The 21,101-nt window shown below is 40.0% G+C and overlaps 1 protein-coding gene across 2 annotated transcripts in view; it reads right to left on the reverse strand.

The window, feature by feature from the left end:
* Window positions 1-21,101, reverse strand: part of PDE11A (phosphodiesterase 11A) — a 418,185-nt gene that overhangs the window by 82,992 nt on the left and 314,092 nt on the right. For both annotated transcript variants that reach the window (XM_021076417.1, XM_021076416.1), the window contains exons 11-12: window positions 8,931-9,077; window positions 8,559-8,666 (exon numbers count right to left, since the gene is read on the reverse strand). In XM_021076417.1, coding sequence (XP_020932076.1) covers window positions 8,559-8,666; window positions 8,931-9,077 — 255 coding nt within the window. The remainder of the gene's footprint in view (window positions 1-8,558; window positions 8,667-8,930; window positions 9,078-21,101) is intronic.

Below are 21,101 nucleotides of genomic sequence, written 5' to 3' on the forward strand. Positions count from 1 at the left end.
CTGTGCAGCTTTTAAAGACTCATGATGATAGAGTGTTAGATAATAGAGCCTTAAAGAATCACTTCATGTGTGCTTTATTCCACAAAGGATGTTATTCTTGAATAGTAAGAGGTTAATATTGAGGTTGAGAGGGAACATGATGGGCTTTTGTTGAGTCTTTCTTCTTCCCTTCATCCTTCTCTTTCTTCTGGATAAGAAGAGCAAAGAGGACTGCTCGGACCATTCTGAGGGGTTTTGGAGAACATGATTTCTCGGGGAAGTGCCTCCTCTAGAAGAATCTGCAAACCATATCCCTAATCGTGTCAACAGGTCTCAACTAATCTCTACATGACTTCATACCTTAGAAGGTGAGCTTGGAGCTGAAAGGCAGCATTTATAGAAGCAGCATCTAGGAGTTCCCTTCCTGGCTCAGTGGTTAATGAATGGAACTAGTAACAATGAGGCGGCGGGTTCGATTCCTGGCCTCGTTCAGTGGGGTAAGGATCCGGTGATGCCATGAGCTGTGATGTAGGCCACAGATGCAGCTCGGATCTGGCGTTGCTGTGGCTGTGGCGTAGGCCGGCGGCTACAGCTCTGGTTAGACCCCTAGCCTGGGAGCCTCCATATGCTGTGGGTGCGGCCCTAAAAAAAGACAAAAGACAAAAGACAAAAGACAACAACAACAACAACAACAACAAAAAACAGCATGTAATTTCTGGGATTTCTGAATTTCTGACATGCATTGTTGCAGGGTCCTGTTTGAGGCCTTTGTTTGGTACATTATTAAAATTGAATGTACTATGGCCAAAGAGTGCTCTATGAGGGGTTCCCTGTAAATGCCACATACAAACTGCTAGAGTCTTCTAAAGATCACCCCAAACTGCAATGCTGATGGGTGGTCCAGCTGGGCTAGGCCATCCATCACATGTGGTGTCTATCGTGGAACTTAGATCTCCTAACAAAGACTGAAGTTTCTATGAGAAGGATGCCTCAATCACCCTCCCATTTCAGCCCATATCCCAGTTGAGGGGATCAGGGTGGTAAGAGAATAGTTAAGGCACATGTTTGGGCTCCATGGGCACTTACAGCAAGCCCAGCATGCTTTTTGGGGGGACTCTATTTTGTTGGTTTCAAGGTGGAATGGCCGTCTCTTAACATGTAAATCCTGGGAGCAGACTGATGGACACCAACCCATTCGATTTGCTCCAAAGCAATGGTTTCAAGGCAGAGGACTTCCTTCAGCTTTGAGATGGAAGTAGATTTCACTTGCTCATCCAGAGTGCCTATGAGTAGTGTCATAGCCTATCTTCTTATTAAAAAAAGATCCTATCTTTGCCAACCAGAGATAGTGGAGGATAAAAGTACCAGGGGGAGGAGAGCAGTTATTAGCAAGCATTATTTTCCATTGTGGGAAAGACGTCGATGGACAAACCATCACTCCTAGATGTAATGGTCATGTTCCTTTGGTGTTTACAGTAACATTTGTCTGCCAATATTTGGGTCTGTTGGGTTGAAAAAGAGGCACTTCGGTCCCATTTTCAGGGCAAGAGACCAGAATCTTTCCAGCTGCTAGGGGACCACCAACTAGCATCATGTTTACACGTCCTTTGCCAAAGCACACAATGCAACATAAACCATTTGTAGTCTGTCTACTTCTCCATGGGGGTGGGTTAGTTTTGATCAAGTTTGCGTCTCTTTCTTCTCAAGATATTAGTCAATTATTGACTTGGCATTAATTAAGTATAGATTTAAGTCCACAATGATCCTTTCCTTGTCAAGCTCCTAGTTGGGAAGATCTTACAGGCTTAAATACTTAATAGCCTTAAATACTTTCTTTTACAACCAGAATCTTCTGAAGGCCTTATTATCAAACTACAAAACCCAAGCCATGCTTTGGACACAACTTGTCTCTCAACCTCAAATAATATTGCAACAGCAAGATCATATAAGCTTCAGAATGGCAAGGCAGCAACACTGGCAAAATTACAGATGTCGAATAAATGTTTGATGCATGAATAAAAAACGTGAATTGATTTTAATCAATTTTGTTTGGTTATTTTTAAACCACCTTCTTGACTTAAATTTTAATTCACCTGTTATCAGAATTTAAAAAAATATCCATTTTTAAAGTTAAAAGCATATGAAAAATAGAATGCATTAGAACCCTGATGTACTCATTACCAAACTTCAGCAGGAAGCCATGTTCTGCCTGTCTTGTTTCATTTATCTCTTCACATGTACTGTTTTGTTTGTTTGCTTGAGTATTGCAAAGCAAACCTCCAGCATCTGTCAATACTCTTTATTTCATTCTCAAGAAGTCCTGATGTCAAATAAAAACCAGTCAATATATCTCTCATATTTTGATAAAATGTGCAAAAAGAAATACAAATGGTGAAAGGAAAATTTCACAGTGACTATCTTAATACACCTTAAAAATTGAGATTTCTACTTCAATTCAGATAATACAAAAAACATAGCTGGGTGTCTGTAGCACACACAATGTATTTCAAAAAGAGACAAAAGAAAAAAAAGCATTAGTTTTCTTAGAGACTTAGCTTTCAACACTAAGTATATACATTTTATGATTTTTTTGAGAACAAAGGTAGTATGTTTTATTCAGGTATAGAAATACAGTTTATATTTTATGGTAACTTCCTAGTGAATTGAATATAACCTGTGGTGTGTGAGCACAGAAAATGAAGCCAATCACCTGGTGAACATTAACTGTGCAGACACCGTCGGCTCCAAGTGCCACAAAAAACCAGGTTGATGAATTTCAAGAATATGAGGCCTTTTCAAGACTTATCCAAATTTTGATTAGCCATTATTGAGCCAAAATTAAACATGAGACTAGTGAAAAATTAAACCTTTGAAAGTTCCCAACCTGACATCCTTAGTTGCCAGGTTTCAGCCTCAAGAAAATACCGCCACTAAATCATAAACCGTGGAAAATGGAGGCTGTGATAAATGACTGTGGCTCTACTGCTGGGTCTCCCTGACCTGGAGGATTTGGCTGGCATCATAAAACACAAAGCGACAGATTAAGCAGTTTACCAACACCATAAAAATCTCAGGAATAAATTCACTTTAATCAAAAATCCTCTATTGCAAGTAGGCAGCTCCAGCCCTGAAACCACGTACATTTCCTTACAAGCCTGTGTCCACGGGCAAGATCTTATGCTCTCCTCGAAACACCGCACTTGCTTATGTTCATACACTTTTACAATTTACATGTCCTAAGAAAAATACTCAGCTCTGGCTGATGGTGCAGGAGAATTTATTTTCACTAGAAAGGGAATGACCCATAACTCATGAATGGCAGCGCTTAAAGTGAGTTATGGAGGTTACTCTCCTGTGTGAGGAAATGGATTGGATTATCCTTCTGCCCAATTGTATGTTTGATTATTAGCACACCAGTTTCTTAATTATGTGCGGCTTTGCCTCTTTCCTTTTGTAAAATAAATGTGGATAAAGGGAATGTCAGCTAGAAGCATGGAGTGCCTCATGGGGCTCTGAGAGGTGGCCAGAGAGAATAAAAATGGAAACCTTCTTAAATGATTAAAAGCCAGGAGTCTTAAATGTAATTTAAACACAGTATTCAAATTGATTAGCTCCATAGATAATTTATAGTGCCCAGTCCTAATATTCTGCAAAAACATTAAAAGTCACTCCTTTCCTAAATTAGAAATTTGCCTTTTTTGAAGTTACACTGGGAAGCAGGAGACACCTACATGATGATTAGAGAATTGGTTTTTATAACATACAGATTTTATTGTATTATGGTGATAATGCTGCCATTTCTTTTAAAGTGTATATAACTAGGTACTACCTATATTGATGAGGAAATGCAATGTTAAAATAATGTTTGATGATTACAGATATGATTATTGTTTGTTACTTTGTTATTGCCAGTTACAGAACAAAACCAAAGATCTCTTGGTACCTGCCAGTATTACAGTCTACGAAGAAAGCAGATTTCTGTCCAGATTAGGATTCTGGTTATTGAACAAAAATATTTTATTTGAAAACTCAACCGGTTGTGTCCTTCTTTCAGCTGGGGGGAGGGAGGAAGAGTTTCAATTGTGCTTCTAAAATCTCCTTCCAGAAGAAATTTTCTACTTCAAAAATCAAGGACTTCCCTGAAAACGGCGGACAGAGGACAGCACATTATCCTCAAGCTGGTGAACAGGAGGATTTTTCTTCCTAAATGTCCCTTCTGCTCTCTAGTTTGAATTATCAAATAAAACGACTTGGCTTATCTCTGAAAATAACCTTGTTGACATCCCAAATATGGACTTAAATGCACTACCTCCACATTTAAGATTTAAGAAGCCCCCAGTAAATGTCAGGGGGTGTCAATGTGTTTGCCGCGATACTTGGTTATTATGAGTGTTTAACGGCAATTCCCCACCAGCACCACACCGCCAGCACCGCCATAAATTTTAATGTGATCATGTGCTCGTCTCTTTTCATATCCAGTGAATTCTGCAAGATCATAATATTCTATATGAACCCTAGCTGAACCTTACTGTGATATGAAGAAAGAACAAGATTTCTAGCAGTGATAGTTGTTCATCATTTTATAGTTTTTTGAAAAACTGGACACTGAGCAGCATGGTTCCCTGAATAATATTACCCTAAACTAAATCCACTCATTCAATGAATCTTTATTGAGCCCTACAGGATACAGGGCATGGCCCAAAGTGCTAATGAGTACATTTATGGGATAGTAAAGAATACTGACTCTTAAGGAAACCTCCCCCCTCCCACTCCAGAAAATCTGTCAGAGCTCATACATCATTTATAAAGCCGAAAAATGTCTCTGCAACCTTGGCACCACCACATGCCTTTTTATTTTACAGAATACAAACAAAAGCATTGTCGTTTCCTTTATCTGGTTTACATTGTACGTATAAGAAATGTGCTTATCTTTCATTATGTATGTGCTTGACGGAGTATTTATTCTACAAGCTTCTATAAATAAAGAGAATTTGTATAATTATTCTTGATCTATCTGCAGGTCTTTAGTGCCTGTTTTAAATGCAAATAGTAACTGGCACTACATACTGCATTTTTCCAAGGAGTTAAAAATATTTGGTAAATTTTAACTACTTAAATGTCTCTTTAGAAACAAAGAATAACATTGAAGCTTTCATTTAATATTTGAAATTTCAGGCCAGAGGCTTGGAATAAATTAATAAATCATTACCACAGTTCCTTCCCAGGGAAGTAAATTTCCACCATTATATATGAAATTGCCTATTTTACAATGCAGTTTGCTCTTTTCCTTTCCTTTCTTTTTTTTTTAATTTCCAAAGGAATAAAATCTCTTTGTTACCTAGACATGAGGTCGATTACTCTTTCAAAACACGATTCTGAATCAGTAAGTTTACTTTCCGTCTTTGACATGATTTTAGTGTTAAAGGATAGGAAGCTGGTTTTTATATATTTATAATTTGCTTGTTCTGTTGTATATTGTGCCATAGTTTGTTCGGCACAATTGTTCATCTTCCCATTCCCAGATACAATGGGCTTAGAAAAATACACACCCGCAGATGTAGGACACACAGAGGGTGCCTTACTCTTCACACTAATAGCTCCGCGGGCAAGGGGCAGTCCTAATACAGTTCCGTCCTGATAGAAGGCATCTTTTCAGACACACTGGCTTTGTCGGTGTCTCTTTTACGAAAAGAGTGTGGTGTGTGTGTGCCTCAGCATTCCTTGTCTTAGAAGAAAAGAAGCATTTTCAGGAAAGGTTGCTAAGGATCCCTGCCTCCTTCGTTCCAGCCAACTGGCTGGGAAACTTTGCCTTGGAGCGCCATCTAGAGGAAATGTTAGCGCACATCCGCTATGCTTTCTTGGCCTTGTGACGCAGGCTGAATCCAGGGGTTATAATGTATGGGGTGGTTAGTATTTTTTTCCCAGATTACTAGAGAATTTTGGCTCTAACTCAACTAATGGAAATGGAATATAAGATAACTAGAATAAAAATAAATCATTTATGAGAACAAAACCGTGAAATATCCCAATAGCTGTCCGGAGTTCCTGAATCATTAGCAGCCACTCATGGAAATAAGTAGGTTATCATTTTGCCTACTTTGCCAATTGAGGTCCTATTCCAGAAGTTAGAATTAATGAGAAGATTAAGTTAATTTTTTTTCTTCCCTACTCAACTAATCTGTTATCTCTGTGATTATTTTCTTAGTGAAAAAATTCCAATTAACCAGGCTGCCCATGGTCAAGTTGGAGAAAAGACTACTTTCGGTGGGGACAAAAAATTGACATTTTCAACCTTAGTTAAGTTCAGCAACATGTAAGGAACAGAAAATAATATTTTTTCCAGATGTGGCTATTCTATTCAATGCAAGGGAGAACAAAAATAACATTCACCAATGTATTCTTTCCAAAGTCATGTTTTGCACCCCCCGCCCCCCTTCCCAAGAGGGAGAACTTTTAACAGCGAATTCTTCTATTTTTGAGCTAGCATGAATACAAAAACAAAACCCAAACCTTCTCAAACAGTGATACACTTCAAGGTTGCTGAGCAGACTTGCGAAAACAACCATACCCTTGAAATATTTTGGCAGTATAAGTACCTCCATTGTGGTAACACAGTTTTGAGAGTTCTGCTTTCTTCAGTTTCTTAAGAGGATCAAGATTGTCCAAATTGCAGAAACATTTGCTGAAGAAAACTGGGTATGAATTCCATTTTCCCCTGTGTCCACCTGATCCTGAAGCTCTTGCTAACTTGCCTCATCCCAGTTCTTTTAAGGCTTGTCATAAGATATGTTTCTGCTTTTGATATCTCTAATCCTTCATTGAAGAAGGTCCCTACTATCTTATTCTGGCAATTCACATAAATCCATTGGTTTTCCAAGATAATAGGTTAATAATTTCTTTACTGAATATGCAGCCATATGCATGAACTCTGCACACAGAAATTGTTCCTTGTCTACTGAGATCTGATATGGAAAAACAAGATGAAAGTGGTTAATTTTTTTTTCACACAACATTGGCACTTGAGCAATTAAGGCTCATAACTCAAAGCATTATCCTTCTTTACTTGACTGGCTGACTGCTTTCACGGTTCATGTTACATACAGTAAGATGGGGCTTGTCCAGTTTTTCCAGGTTATTCTGATTGCTCCTTAAGCAGTCGAGGAATCCCCACTCCCTCCCCCTGCCACCTCCCACCGCCCCCCAAAGAGTCCTTGAATATAAAAGTGAAGACATTTTGGTTCCATCTTCTTAGGCTACATGTGCATCTGAGTTCAAGTCAATCTGACATGAGTTTGTTAAAAACCTACCAGGTGCATGATTGAGGATGGGGTGCTGCTGATGTTCTCAACAAACAGACATTGAATAAGCAAATGAAAGTTATTGCAAGAACAAAAAATTATCTCTTCAGCTTCAAGCAGATTATTTATAGGAAAATGAGAGATCCGTAACTTAAAACATAGCAGAGAGAAAGAGGGGTTGTACCAGACAAAGTGGAGAGAAAAACATAATTGCTGATGCCTGGGGAGAAAAAGAAAGACTTCGTGTGAAAACTGGCATGAAATCAATGCCTTAAAGAATGAGTAAACTTGTAATGGGCAGAGGAGGTCTGGGCAGAGGAAGTAGGCAGGTCTTCCTTCATGTGGACCAAAGGAAAACACCTGCCATTTGGAGTTTCCCCTTTTGTGTTTAAATTTTAATCTGGGTGCAAGGACTTAAAGTATTTAGATTTATGTTATGAGAATCCAAAACTCATCTTCTCTTTGTGTGGTAAATGTGTTTACACACACACACACACATGCACACACATGTATGCATATGTCAATATATCATCGTGAGGCCAAAGAAACCAATGTATTTAAGCCAGAAACCATTTTACTTGATGATAGCTTAACAGGGTAAGTGGAGATAAAACCAAAATGAACCTTGTTGCTGACCAGCAAATGGAGATGAATTGAGGATTCTGTTTCAATTTTTGCCACAAACATTTGATTTTAGATTAAATTCCAAGGCTTACCTCTGGCCAGCCGCCCTGGCTATCTCCATAAAACAGACTGGTGACCTTACCTCGGCTACAGCGCCCAGAACAGAGGTTTGCAGGCTTGTGTGCCCCTGAACCCTGTGAGCATTCACTCCTACTCCTTCCCCCGCTGGCCCCCCTGGGCCCTCTCCCAGATAAGGCCCCCTGAGGATTCCCAGGTGCCTGCGGGTCATGTTCACACATCCCTTCCTTGGCTTTCCCCAGCCTACAGCATCGCATCCAGCGGTCTCTCTGTTTAGCCACCCATCTCCACAACCTCTACAACCTCCACAAAAAGATCACTTTGAAAATCCAAGCATTTCTTTTGTAAAAAGACCTAGTTTTCCAAGCTAAAGCATTAAAAAGAGACTCAAGCAATCATTCCAAGACTACACCTGCTTCGAAGTGTCAGTGATTTTACAGCCTTAAAGTCCAGAAATCGCAGTGAAATGTATACTCCCATAACCAGGGTAGGTAAGTTCCAATGTAAAACAAATCACAAGGCAATTCATCAGAGAGATGGGAACGACAGACGACCTTCACCCGCACTGGACGCACTTACAGTTAACATCGCAAACATCAGTTGGCACACGTTGAAGGCGTGTCTCCAGTTGTGGTACAGGACCATTCGATAATTTTTCCTCACTGTCAAAAGCCACCTACACAGTGTCTGGAATGGGAAGGGAAAGGTTGTGTCAGGCAGTTGTGTCTCCAGTGGACAATTATCGAAATGATGCCTTATGTCTGAGTAGCCCTCAATGATCAAAGAACGTCCTTCCACAAACGTCCCACACGATTCTCACAGAAATCCCATGGGTGCAGGGAAAATACTGTTACCCCCGATTCCAATTTGTATGTGGGAAACCTGCGGTTCAGGTGGCTACCATGGTGTCCCAGGTGCACTCCTGGAATCACCCTTGACAGTACACCTTACCTCATAGTCGATTTTAAACTTCTGCACCATCCCCAGCTCCATGAACATGCGAAGAGCAGCTGTGATCATGGCGTCGACGTCGAGAGAAAAGTCATCAAAATGAATGTCATCGATGGCAAGTTCTGACACCAGAGGGATGTTGGCTGCCTACAAAAGCCGAAGACATAAGTCAAGCCAAGTTCACCAGCTTTCCCAAACCCTTCATCTTGCTCTCCTCTCCTGCTTATCAGACATGCCACATAAATCAGACCTGACCTACGCGTACACTCTGATACAGCTAAACTCTGAGCTGGAAATGTCTTTTGTTTCTGAACTGCAAATGCCCCAAGCAAATGAAAGGGGGAGGGGAGGGGGAGCTAATCTGAAGAAAAAATATACACCCTGGGTCTAGTCTGCAGAATTTAGAAGCCAAAGCTGTCTAGTTTACCGAAACTGCAGCCATACAATATATTCTGATGCATATTACTGAGCACTAAACGCAAGAAACATCTGGGCAGCCAGCAGCTGTGAATTTTAATTGCTGCTATTCGGGAGAAGGACCTGGGAATACACCACTTTGCCTTCTTTTCTTGCATCCTTGTATCCTATGGCTGCACACGTGCTCTTTGTGACACACGTGTTCTGTATATCAGAAAGATGGAAAGGATCAGACAGCACTCTCTAGTGCAAAATGTGTTTCTTAATAGAATAGAGATGTTTGGAGGGTTAGTGTGAGCATATGTTCCATTGAAGGGATAAGTTTGCAATATTGTTTAGTGTCATTCTATAAAAAAAAATCACAATCACAACATAATTATAATACCGGTCATACATATTCAGGTTTTTCAAAACACTCATGTTAGTCAGCTGTCAATTAGTTGCCCTACATAAACCTAAAGGGAAGAGAAAAATCTTTGGGAATAATTTTATTTTTGCTGATTTCACTGGGTTTACCATATCCCATGGGCCATTCTTAGTAAGGGAGTCATTTCTATGTTTTCAGATTTTCAGGGACCATTCTGCTTTCATAGTCTTAGTCTAGTCCGTGGGAGGGATTTATACCCTGGGAGTGCTTGGGCTAAGCAATGAAATCCACCTCTACTCAGCTAAAGTCAGCTAAGCATCCCAGAAGCCACTGAATCAATCGTTCCTTCCCAGTCCCATGCTCCCCTGTAGGAGCAGGCATCTCTAAGCTAATATTCACACACTGACTATTCGCCACAACACCGAAGCACAATGAACAAACACATACATCATGGGACAATTTATCTGCTCTTCTGCAGATTGCTGATTTTCACTAAAAAATTAATCAGCTTATCTTTCAGTGAATCATTTTCACGTATTACCACGTTTGTAGAATCTCGCTCCTTGGAAGAAAGAGGTAAGGCTTTTTGAAATTCAAACATGGTAGTGGTGGAAAGAGGTTTTGTGTGAATGTGTCCTTATGTAGAGTTCCTGGCCCCATGCTAAGCATTTGGATACCTTATTTTTTGCTTTAAAAATCATTTAAAGGCAAAGTTACACATAGTTCCAAGAATAAATTAGATCTTCGAGACTAGTTAAGACACACACACACACACGCGCGTGCAGAACTCTTCTAGTACCAAAATTTTCCTCCCACAGAGACAACCACTTTCAAATCATCTAGATCTACTTTTTTGTTTTTTTTGGTATTTGGCAAAGGAAGGTACTCCTGATTTTATTTATTTACTCATTTATTTTTGTTTTTTTATGGCCATGCTATGGCATATGGAGGTTCCCAGGCTAGGGGTCGAACAGAAGCTGTAGCTGCCAGCCTACAACACAGCTCAAGGCAACGGTGGATCCTTAACCCACTGAGCGAGGCCAGGGGTCGAACCCACGTCCTCATGTATACTAGTTAGGTTCGTTAACCACTGAGCCACAATGGGAACTCTGTGACTTTATTTTTAATTATTTTCTGTTTTAAGCATTATCTATTAATTTCCCCACACTGAAGATGAAGATTAAGCTGTCTTACACTCCGTCAACCACTGCTGCCTCATACACGATCTCTTCTCACTCCTCAGTATAATGATATAACTTTGTTTAGAGAAATACTCGGGTTTTTATTACAATGACTATGTGAAAGATACTCATTGCTAAACTGTACAATTTACTAGGATTACTTTTCCTTTCCTCGACAGCATTTTGTACTTTCAGAGTGAATAATTGTCTTATTTAATGTGTGCTTACTTTTCTCTGTACTTATCACTAATAAACTCTTCACCAATTATCTAAATCTCATCTTAAAATGTTCAGATGCAAATCATGGACTTGGAGAATAGACTTGTGGTTGCCAAGGGGGAAGGGGGAGGGAGGAGGATGGTTAGGGAGCTTGGGGTTAATAGATAGAAACTATTGCCTTTGGAATGGATTAGCAATGAGATCCTGCTGTGTAGCACTGGGAGCTATGTCTAGTCACTTATGATGGAGCATGATAACATGCGAAAATAGAATGTGTACATGTATGTGTAACTGGGTTACCATGCTGTACAGTAGAAAAAAATTTGCATTGGGAAAATAACTATTACCAAAAATAAATTAAAGTGTTCAGATGCTTTGGGCAATTCATCAGTTTTATGAAGAAATCTCTGCTGGAACTTTCTGAACTTCTACATTTGGGTGGGCAGTCTTCTCTGCCAGGTATACAGCTTCCATCCAAGATGTTTCTGAACCATAATTTGGGGGATGTATTCATCTCTCCTTTGTTTCTGTAACCCACATCTTTCTCTTTTCTGGGTCTCTCCTTATTTTGGTGACACGTCTTCCAGTAGCTTCCCAAGAAAAGGTGTGTGTGCTAAGTACATTTATGAGATGCTGCATATCTGAAATGCCTTCACAATACTGTCACATTTGATTGGTTGTTTGTCTGGATACCAAGTTCTAGGTTGGAAATCATACCATGGGAATTTTCAAGGCATTCCCTTTTAGCCTTACATGTTATTTTTTGTGAGAAGTCAGAAGCTACTGTGAGTCTGTTACCTTTGAAAATGACTCTTCCTCCCTCTCTGTTTTATAAGATCTTTTTGTTTCCAGCATTCTGAAATGTCATGAAAATGTGCCTAGGTATGAGTTTATTTTCTTTCTTTTTCTTTTTTTTGGGGGGGGGGGAGGAGCTGCGCCCCCTGCATATGGAGGTTCCCAGGTTAGGGATTGAATCGGAGCTGTAGCCGCTGGCTTATGCCACAGCCACAGCAATGCCAGATTGGAGCTGCGTCTGCAACCTACACCACAGCTCACGGCAATGCTGGATCCTTAACCTTCTGAGCGAGGCCAGGGATCAAACCTGCGTCCTCATGGTTACTAGTCAGATTCTTTTTCGCTGAGCCACAATAGGAACTCCCCAAAGGTTCTTAATTAGGCAATTCATGAGCTACTGGGGGGAGGTCTGTTGTATAAATCCATTTGCCTCTTGGCTTTTCCCACTGCTAGCTTATTTTGGCTTTCTTTAGTTTGCTGGATTACTTAATATTCATCCATCTGTTTTCTAGCTTTCAAAATTTTGTCATTGTTAAGTCCTTTCTCAATTTCTTTATCTTTGAGAATTTATACCTTTAAAAAAGTCCTTTTGGGAGTTCCTATTGTGGCACAGTGGAAATGAATCCGACTAGGAACCATGAGGTTGTGGGTTCGACTCCTGTCCTCCTTCGGTGGGTTAAGAATCCATGATAATGGGAGACAAAAGAATGTATACATATATGTGTAACTGGGTCACCATGCTGTACAGTAGAAAAAAAAATTGTATTGGGGAAATAACAATTAAAAAAATTAAAAAAAAAAAAAAAGAATCCAGTGTTGCCATGAGCTGTGGTGTAGGTCACAGATGCGGCTCGAATCTGGTGTTTCTGTGGCTGTGGTGTAGGCCAGCAGCTATAGCTCCAATTCGACCCCTAGCCTGGGAACCTCCATATGCCTTAGGTGTGTCTCTAAAAAGCAAAAAAAAAAAAAAAAAAAAAAAAAAAAATGTCCTCTTGGAGTTTCTGTAGTGGCTCAGCAGCAACAAACCCAGCAAGTATCCATGAGGATGCAGGTTGTCTCCCTGGCTTTGCCCAATGGGTTAGGGATCCATCATTGCCATGAGCTGTGGTGTAGGCTGGCAGCTGCAGCTTGGATTCAGCCTCTACCCTGGAAACTTCCATGGGCTGCAAGAGTGGCCCTAAAAATCAAAAAGAAAGAAAGAAAGAAGGAAAGAAAGAAAGAAAGAAAGAAAGAAAGAAAGAAAGAAAGAAAGAAAGAAAGAAAGAAAGAAAGAAGGAAGGAAGGAAAGAGAAAGAAAGAAAGAAAGAAAGAAAGAAAGAAAGAAAGAAAGAAAGAAAGAAAGAAAGAAAAGAAGGAAGGAAGGAAAGAAAAAAGCCTTTTATTGTTGTTTTAGTGGGGATTGAGGAAGAAACAAAAGAAAATTAATGTGTTTACCATCTTTATCCCCACATCTTGGAAATTATCTTTGTTAAATGGTGCTTTCACTGATAAGCTTGTAGAACTCAGAGGTAAGCCAGGCTTCAGTTTTCAGTCCCTTTGTTTCTATGTGCATGGGCCAGGCCGCAAACTGGTACACCTCTTTTTCTTGTTCCGTGCCCCTCTGTGTTCACTGGTGTCATGTTGTCCGCACTTACTAAGCTGTAACAGTTTCAGAGGCAGACGCCATGTTGCTTTTCCTTAAGGAAGCTCCAGAACGACTCTCTTCTTCCATCAAATATTTCAGGGCTTTGCATGCCATGTTCTTAGAATGTTCTGGGCTTGTTGTAATCTGTTCAAATTCAGACTCAAATACAACTGGAAAACCACTTCCCAAGAGAGTAGATGCCCTGCCCCAGAAGACACAAGTCTTTCTGGTCTCAGGAAAAGAGTTTGGTTCTGAATTGGCAAAGGAGGTCTAACCCTCTTACAGCTTGTTGCCAAGGAGCAGAAACGGTGATGGAGACGGCACTGCTGCTCTCCAGGTGGCCCCTGTCTCGTGGATTATTAATAGTGTATTCCCTGATGCCATTATAAATCCTCTACCCTTCCAAGGCACTAAATTCACTTAATTATCTTAAAAATTAAGGAATATAGGCATTTTTTCATTATGAAATGTTAATGGAAAGGAAATAAGAACATTAGGTTGAAAAATGTAGGATGACCTCTGGTTCACCAAGACCCATCCTTATTGACCTTGTCTTTTTTCCTCTAATAGGTTGATTGATCCACGGTTAAATCATACCAGTCTATAGATCATCCTGAGCCCTGTCGTAAACCCTTGCTGACACTTGTAGATGCAGAGAAAGTCCCAAGCCTTTAAGGAGTGACCATTTTCAGTTATTTTGAGAAGTATGGATAGTTTTCATCTATATTCTTGGGTTTAAGGACAGTTTCTGCAGAAAACTTTGAAGCATAGAGGGTAGTTATGTGTCCTGTGGAGGTGTGTGCAGAGGTCTGGCCTGCAAAAGGTTTGGGAAGAGCATCTCCAAATTCCCTTGTTATAGAGACCCAAGCACTCATCTCTTCTAATAAGCAGAGAATGAGGCCACATCTTCCAAACCTATAACTACTCTAGCCACAGGATATTAACAAAACAAATCAAAGTCAATTCTCCAAGTGTCAGTCTTCAACTTTTACATATTTATAAGGTACCATATCCCTAAATCAAAGAGGAGTGCTACAATCCAAAATAACTACTGAATTAATAGCCAGGAAATAACATTTGGATAAAAGAACCATTTACTTTACTGCAGCAATAAATGAAAATACAGAATTATGAGTCCTGGAGCTAATTTGAATAATGTTTAAGAAGTAGGACTCTAGCTGTCTGGAAGTACCTGATATCCTTTGACCATTCCTCTTCTTTGTTTGGGTCTTAATAGTTAAGTGGTTATCAAAGGGAGTCATAAAACTGCCTCCTCTAAAACTGAAAAGGTAGCTTTACAAAGAGGCTGTAAAATGTTAAAATACTATCTTGGATCCTTTGACACATGAATGTTACATTTTGTGATGCTCAGAAAATGAGAAGAAACAACAGAGTGGGCGGTGGTCCAGCCCTAGCAATTCAAGGGAGAAATGACTTGCTGCCAATCCAACCCACTCATCCACTCACCCCTCTGGACAAAAGGACCCTGGGATGAATGAAATAATGAAGACAGGACACTGGGCGGTGGTGATGGGGAAGGGGCTGCAAAGTTCTTTGTTTTGCCAGCATTGCTGTAGCACTTACTACATACATGACAGGAACTGTTTTAGTACTTTATGTATATTAGCTCATTTGATTTTCACAAGGACCCTGAGGGGTAGGAAATATTTTTAATCCCACATTACGGATGATAGATAATTTGTTCAAATTTGCACGGTTGTGATTGGCAGAGGTGGATTTAAACCTGAGGAACCTGGTTCTATAGCCTGGTTCCTAATCACTGTACTGCCAAGCCAAAGGATTTTCCTTTCTTGCATCATGCAACTAACTTGGGTGCACCGTGAGCAGTGTCTGTGATTCCCAGGTGACTAGCCTACTGATCCATCTTTTATCCTGGGCAGCCAGGATGCATTTGAAGGGACAATATTTTGGTCTGTACTTATATGAATCCATTTGTGGAAATCTTTAAACTCACAGCTGATTTTGGAGTAAGCTCCAATTGTCAGCTTTGTTTTGATTAGTACGAACACAGAGTCAGCTCAATACTCCCGAGATCACCCTGAAAAAAAAAATAACTTGTTCTCTGAGGAAGCAGAAGCAGACATGAGGCAAATGACATTAGCTCCATCTGGCCAGCAGAGCAGTTGTGACGCTCAAATCCCAGCCTTGGCCAGGCAGGTAACAGAGTAAGAGAAGGGAAGAGTGAACAGGTGAGATAGGGGGAGAGCAGGGAGGTGAGGAATCCTGTCCAGAGGGGATCCTGGAAAGGGTTTTCCTGGACATTTGGGACACAGCTGTGATATGCTTAAAACACACACACACGCACGCACGCACGCACGCACACACACACACTCTGGCTTTAGAGGGACTAGTAGTACTAAAAGTTACTAGTTTTTTAGATAGCACAAAGTCACCTCTGTCGTGGTGAAGAGTGTACATTTAACTAATTTCTATTCTTTCTTTTTTTTGCTTTTTAGGGCCACACCTGCAGCATATGGGGCTAGGGGTCCAATTGGAGGTACAGCTGCCAGCCTACACCACAGTCACAGCAACGTGGGATCCGAGCCGTGTCTGCGACCTACACCACAGCTCACGGCAATGCCAGATCCTTAACCCACTGAGCGAGGCCAGGGATCGAATTTGCAACTTCATGGTTCCTAGTTGGATTTGTTTCTGCTGTGCCACGATGGGAACTCCCTAATTTCTCTTCTTTCCTGAGAAAGGAGGACACAATTCCTTATGAATCTCGGTACCCTTGTACCGAGATTCATAAGGAATGAATGCCTACCTACACCAACTTCTGAACGGGAAAACCTGGGATATTCAGATGCCTCACGCACAGATTTATCCATGACATGGAAAACTTGCGAAAGATACAGAATTCCAAGGACAGGGAGCAATAAAGCTCTGGTAGTGCACTGTCAGCTGACCAAGAAGGTTCAGGCCAGCACATCTGCAGGCTACACCAGCTCTCTCATCTACAATGCAAAACAGAAGCTACAGAAGGCTGTGGAGCCACCTGGTGACATGAGTGGCCAAGATGTGAAGATCTGAGTCCTCCTTATGTTCTTAGGGCCAGGCATACGACAATGCCATAGTCAAACTCTGCAGCTCATGGGCTAAATTCATACACAGAAGCAGTAAAATTCAGAGCCTAAGAGTGAATATAAATGTCCAAGACTTGCCAAGATACATTTTTTAAAAAAAGAATTATAAAGCCCTACCCTATCTCATATGAAAATATATAATAAACATACTATATGTTTATCCGTTAAAACATAGCCTTTATCCCTTTAATTAAGCCTATACCATTTTTACCACGTTTCTCCCTCTTTAAATAACTTTAAGGACTCAATGTGGTCTGCCGAATGTAGTAAAATTCCTTAGCTTGGCATTCAAGGCTCTTCCACGTTGCCCATCCAGTGTTATCACTTTAAGTCTTCCATGGAAGCCTCAGGCTGGGCAATTTATTCTCCCTATTCTCACCTCTCCCTGTCTGGCTTCAGATTATTCTACCCCTCACCCAGTGGGTTTGTCTTCTTCTGCTGATTGCAATTCAAGCCCCATCGTCTGTACAAGTTCATTCCCATTCATTCATCCCTATCTTATCCCACAGCGACCTTTTTCTCCTCTATAGTTGTATAAATCACTGTCATATTTACAGTCATTTTAGGGTTTTCAAACTCAGTTTATACTCTAGAGTTTTCAAACCTCTCCCTTAGAGCAGGTCCCTGAATCATGGAGGCAAATTGGCTTGAGTGTGTTCATGTGTGATTTGGGGAGAGGGGTCCATAGCTTTCTTCTGACTCCTCTGTAGTTTAAATGGGTTCTTAGCTGAACAAACTCTCTGGGTGATACTTATGTACACCCAAGTTTGAGAAGAACAGCCCCAGAGGCTCTTTCTTCTTCGCTTCTAGGGTCTTGGTACCCGTGAATACCTGAGCTTCACACAGAATGGCAAAGCTTCCCATTATATGGCTAATCAAGTCAAAGGGCATTTTATATAGTTGTCTTTTTCAAGTGTATATAATCAAGGAAGATTAGTACTCAATAATCACTATATTGAAAAAGAGGAAAATTTAAAGAAATACAAATTTCTAGGTACAACATTTCCCTCTCTTACTAACTTTTAATTATTCTCAATTATTGCTTCATTCACTTTGGTTGTCTAGGTTTTGAGGAGACCTATTACTTTGAATCTCTTAATAGGAGAATGAAACTTCTATTCTCTTTTCACATGTGATTTTCACAAGTTTCACCCAAAGTTAAAAATCTTATGGCTTTTCTTTTATTTCTGTTTGAGCTGTTCCAGTGAAACCATCTTATTTATAACTGTTTCCTATTAATCTCAAGAAACTGTCATTGTTATCTTTCGTGCAGCAACATAAGCCTCATGAAAAAGCATGGTTCCCACATATTTTTCTTGTCATGGTAAAAACCGAAAGAAAAAGAAACATCATAGTGATTACTCCCTTTTGAAACAGAGAAACTTTCTCTTATGTGACTATCTTTTCAACCCTGGCTCTTGTATTGTTCTAATATGCCTTCATTATTTATATTCATCAACAAAACAGTTCTCATTAGCAGCACTGAAAATTTAAGTACTGTATATCAGAGTTCCCGAGGTGGCTCAGTGATAAGAACCCAACTAGTATCCATGAAGACAGGGGATTGATCCTTGACCCTGCTCAGTGGTTAAGGATCTAGCATTGCTATGAGCTATGGTGTAGGGTGCAGAATTGGCTAGGATCCCATGTTGCCATGGCTGTGGCATAGGCAGCAGCTCCAGCTCAGATTCACCCCTAGCCTGGGAACTTCCATATGCTGTGAGTGCAGCCCTAAAAAAACCAAAAAATTTAAAATAAATAAATAAATAAAACGGGTCTCAATTTATTAAAAAACAAAAGACAATTTACTGCATATCAACAGAAATGGGTCATTTTATTTCTTATTTTTTTGTCTTTTTGTCCTTCTAGGGCTGCATCCATGGCATATGGAGGTTTCCAGGCTAGGGGTACAGTTGGAGCTGTAGCCACCGACCTACACCACAGCCACAGCAACATGGGATCCGAGCTGCGTCTGCAACCTACACTAAATCTCACGGCAATGCCAGATCCTTAACCCACTGAGCAGGGCCAGGGATCGAACCCGAATCCTCATGGGTGCTAGTTGGGTTCATTAACTGCTGAGCCATGATGGGAACTCAAGAAATGGATCATTTAAAAAGAGATTTTATTTTTTCCCTCAGTAAATAACATTTAAAATGTTATATTTTTAAATGTATATATTTTAAAAATTTATTATGTAACATTAAAAACCATTTGGTACACATTTTGTTTTATTTTATTTTTATTTTTTGTCTTTTTACACATTTTAAAAAGAAAGATATCAAGTGTGTCTTAAACACTTGCGGGTAATGTAATATTTGTTTATATTCCATGTTTTATGTAGTTTCTTTTTTTCTTTTTAAATTTTATTTAAATTTTTGAAATTTTTCTATTTTTTATTTTGCTTTTTAGGGCTGTACCCGCAAGCATATGGAGGTTCCCAGGCTAGGGGTCGAATCGGAGCTACAGCGCTCAGCCTATTCCAGAGCCACAGTAATGCCAGATCGGAGCCGCATCTGTGACCTACACCACAGTTCACGGCAATGCCAGATCCTTAACCCACTGAGTGAGGCCAGGGATCGAACCTGTAACCTCATGGTTCCTAGTCGGATTCATTTCTGCTGTGCCATGACGGGAACTCTGGTGGTTTCTTCTTTTATTTTATGTCTTTTATTTTTTCCATTATAGTTGATTTACAGTGTTCTGTCAATTTCTACTGTACAGCAAAGTGACCCAGTCATTCTTTTTCTCACATTATCCTCCATCATGTTCTACCGCTGGATATAGTTCCCTGTGCTATGCAGCAGGATCTCATTGCTTATCCACTCCAAATGCAAAAGAAGATTTTTGAAAAGTTACAAGTCTACCTTGCATTATGTACCTTACAATGATCTTAAAGGCAATGTGTAAGGCAAAAGGGGACCAGCACTAAGAGATGATGATGGGTTGAATCTTTAATTTCAAATGGCTCTTCATCAAGCCTATGGTTTCTAAGTGAGGTGGGCACACCGAAGTAATTTTTCTTTGAAAAAATGTTTCTGTTGTAAAAGTTTACTGCTTTCTTATTAAATACTCAATGTGGTATATCAAAGTGTTGTTTTGTTGTTGCTGGAGGTAGTGATATATACATAACCTGCTTTGTCCTAGAGAATGTTTAATGTGGATTTCAAAGATCCATGCAATAACAGAGAATAAAGGAAAGTAAGAATGGGCCAGAAAGACAAATCAAAGGGAAACTAAGGATAGGAATGTAAAATAGATCAAAAGTGAATTTACTAGACAAAATGCATGCCACAGCATCAATACATTTGTAAGGAGAGCCAGAAATTTGTCTGTAGGTTTCCTGAAAGTACTACAAAGAGAATCTGATATGTTAGATGATTTTCAGTGTTTATAAGATTTAAAAAAAAAAAAAGCAGTTGGCAAAGGAAGCCCACAGAGACACAGCTATATTATCTCTGGGTCTAGAGAGAAATGTCTTTTGTGTTTTTCAGGGAAAAATGCCCCAAGCCAGTGATTCTCAAACCAGCTACATCTACATCCCTGGGAACTTGTTAGAAATGCAAATTCTAATCAGATGAGAAATTCAGTTTGTGTTTAACAAGCCCTCCAGGTGACTTTGGTGCCCACTAAGAACTGTTTTTCTTTTTTCTTTTTTTTTTTTTTTTTGATTTTAATATTTTTTTTTTATTTTCCCACTGTACAGAACTGTTTTTCTAAATGTTGTCCCCACAACAAGCATAGCAGTGAATTACTCAGAGCTGGGGTGGCTTTGAGTGGTGTGCAAATTTGGGGGATGGACAGCAGAATATAAGGAGTTCTTGAAGGAAGTGAAAAACCACAGACTGATGAGGGTTCACTGTGCAAGTCCTTTGACTTTTTCTATGTTTGAAATTTTTCCCCATAAAATGTTGAGAAAAAATTAATTCACTGCCAACAAGGGCTAAAGCATCAAACTAAGAACACTATCCCTCAAGAGAAAGGTTTGACTCTATCAAAGATTTGTTCACTAATGTTACTAAAAAGTATGGTTTAAATTTCTTCCAGTAACTGTTTTCTCTTGAAGCTATTTATTAAATTTACCTCATACTTGCCTAGAACATGCTTCACAACAGATACAGGCTCTAATCCTTCCCCTGACTCTTACTCTTTCGGTGGCTATGGGCCAGAAACTGAAGTAAGCCTCGGATTGAGCATTCTTTGTGTAGACAATAATAAAACCCCGATGAATGGCTGTGGTGAGGTGTAAATGAAATAACACATACAAAGAGTCTAGCACGGTGCTAGGAAATAGGAAGCAATAATAGTGACTGTTAAAATAATTATGGTTGTTGTTGGCATGTTGCTGTTACACTCAATACACTCATTGTTATACGGATGTCAGCCTCCCAGAAGGAAAGGGTGGGCACAGAAGATTTCAGTGACTAGGCCATGAGAATAGCTGTCTCCATTTCCTTAGGA

Source organism: Sus scrofa, chromosome 15, assembly GCF_000003025.6.
Source record: "Sus scrofa isolate TJ Tabasco breed Duroc chromosome 15, Sscrofa11.1, whole genome shotgun sequence".
NCBI classification, from domain to species: domain Eukaryota; kingdom Metazoa; phylum Chordata; class Mammalia; order Artiodactyla; family Suidae; genus Sus; species Sus scrofa.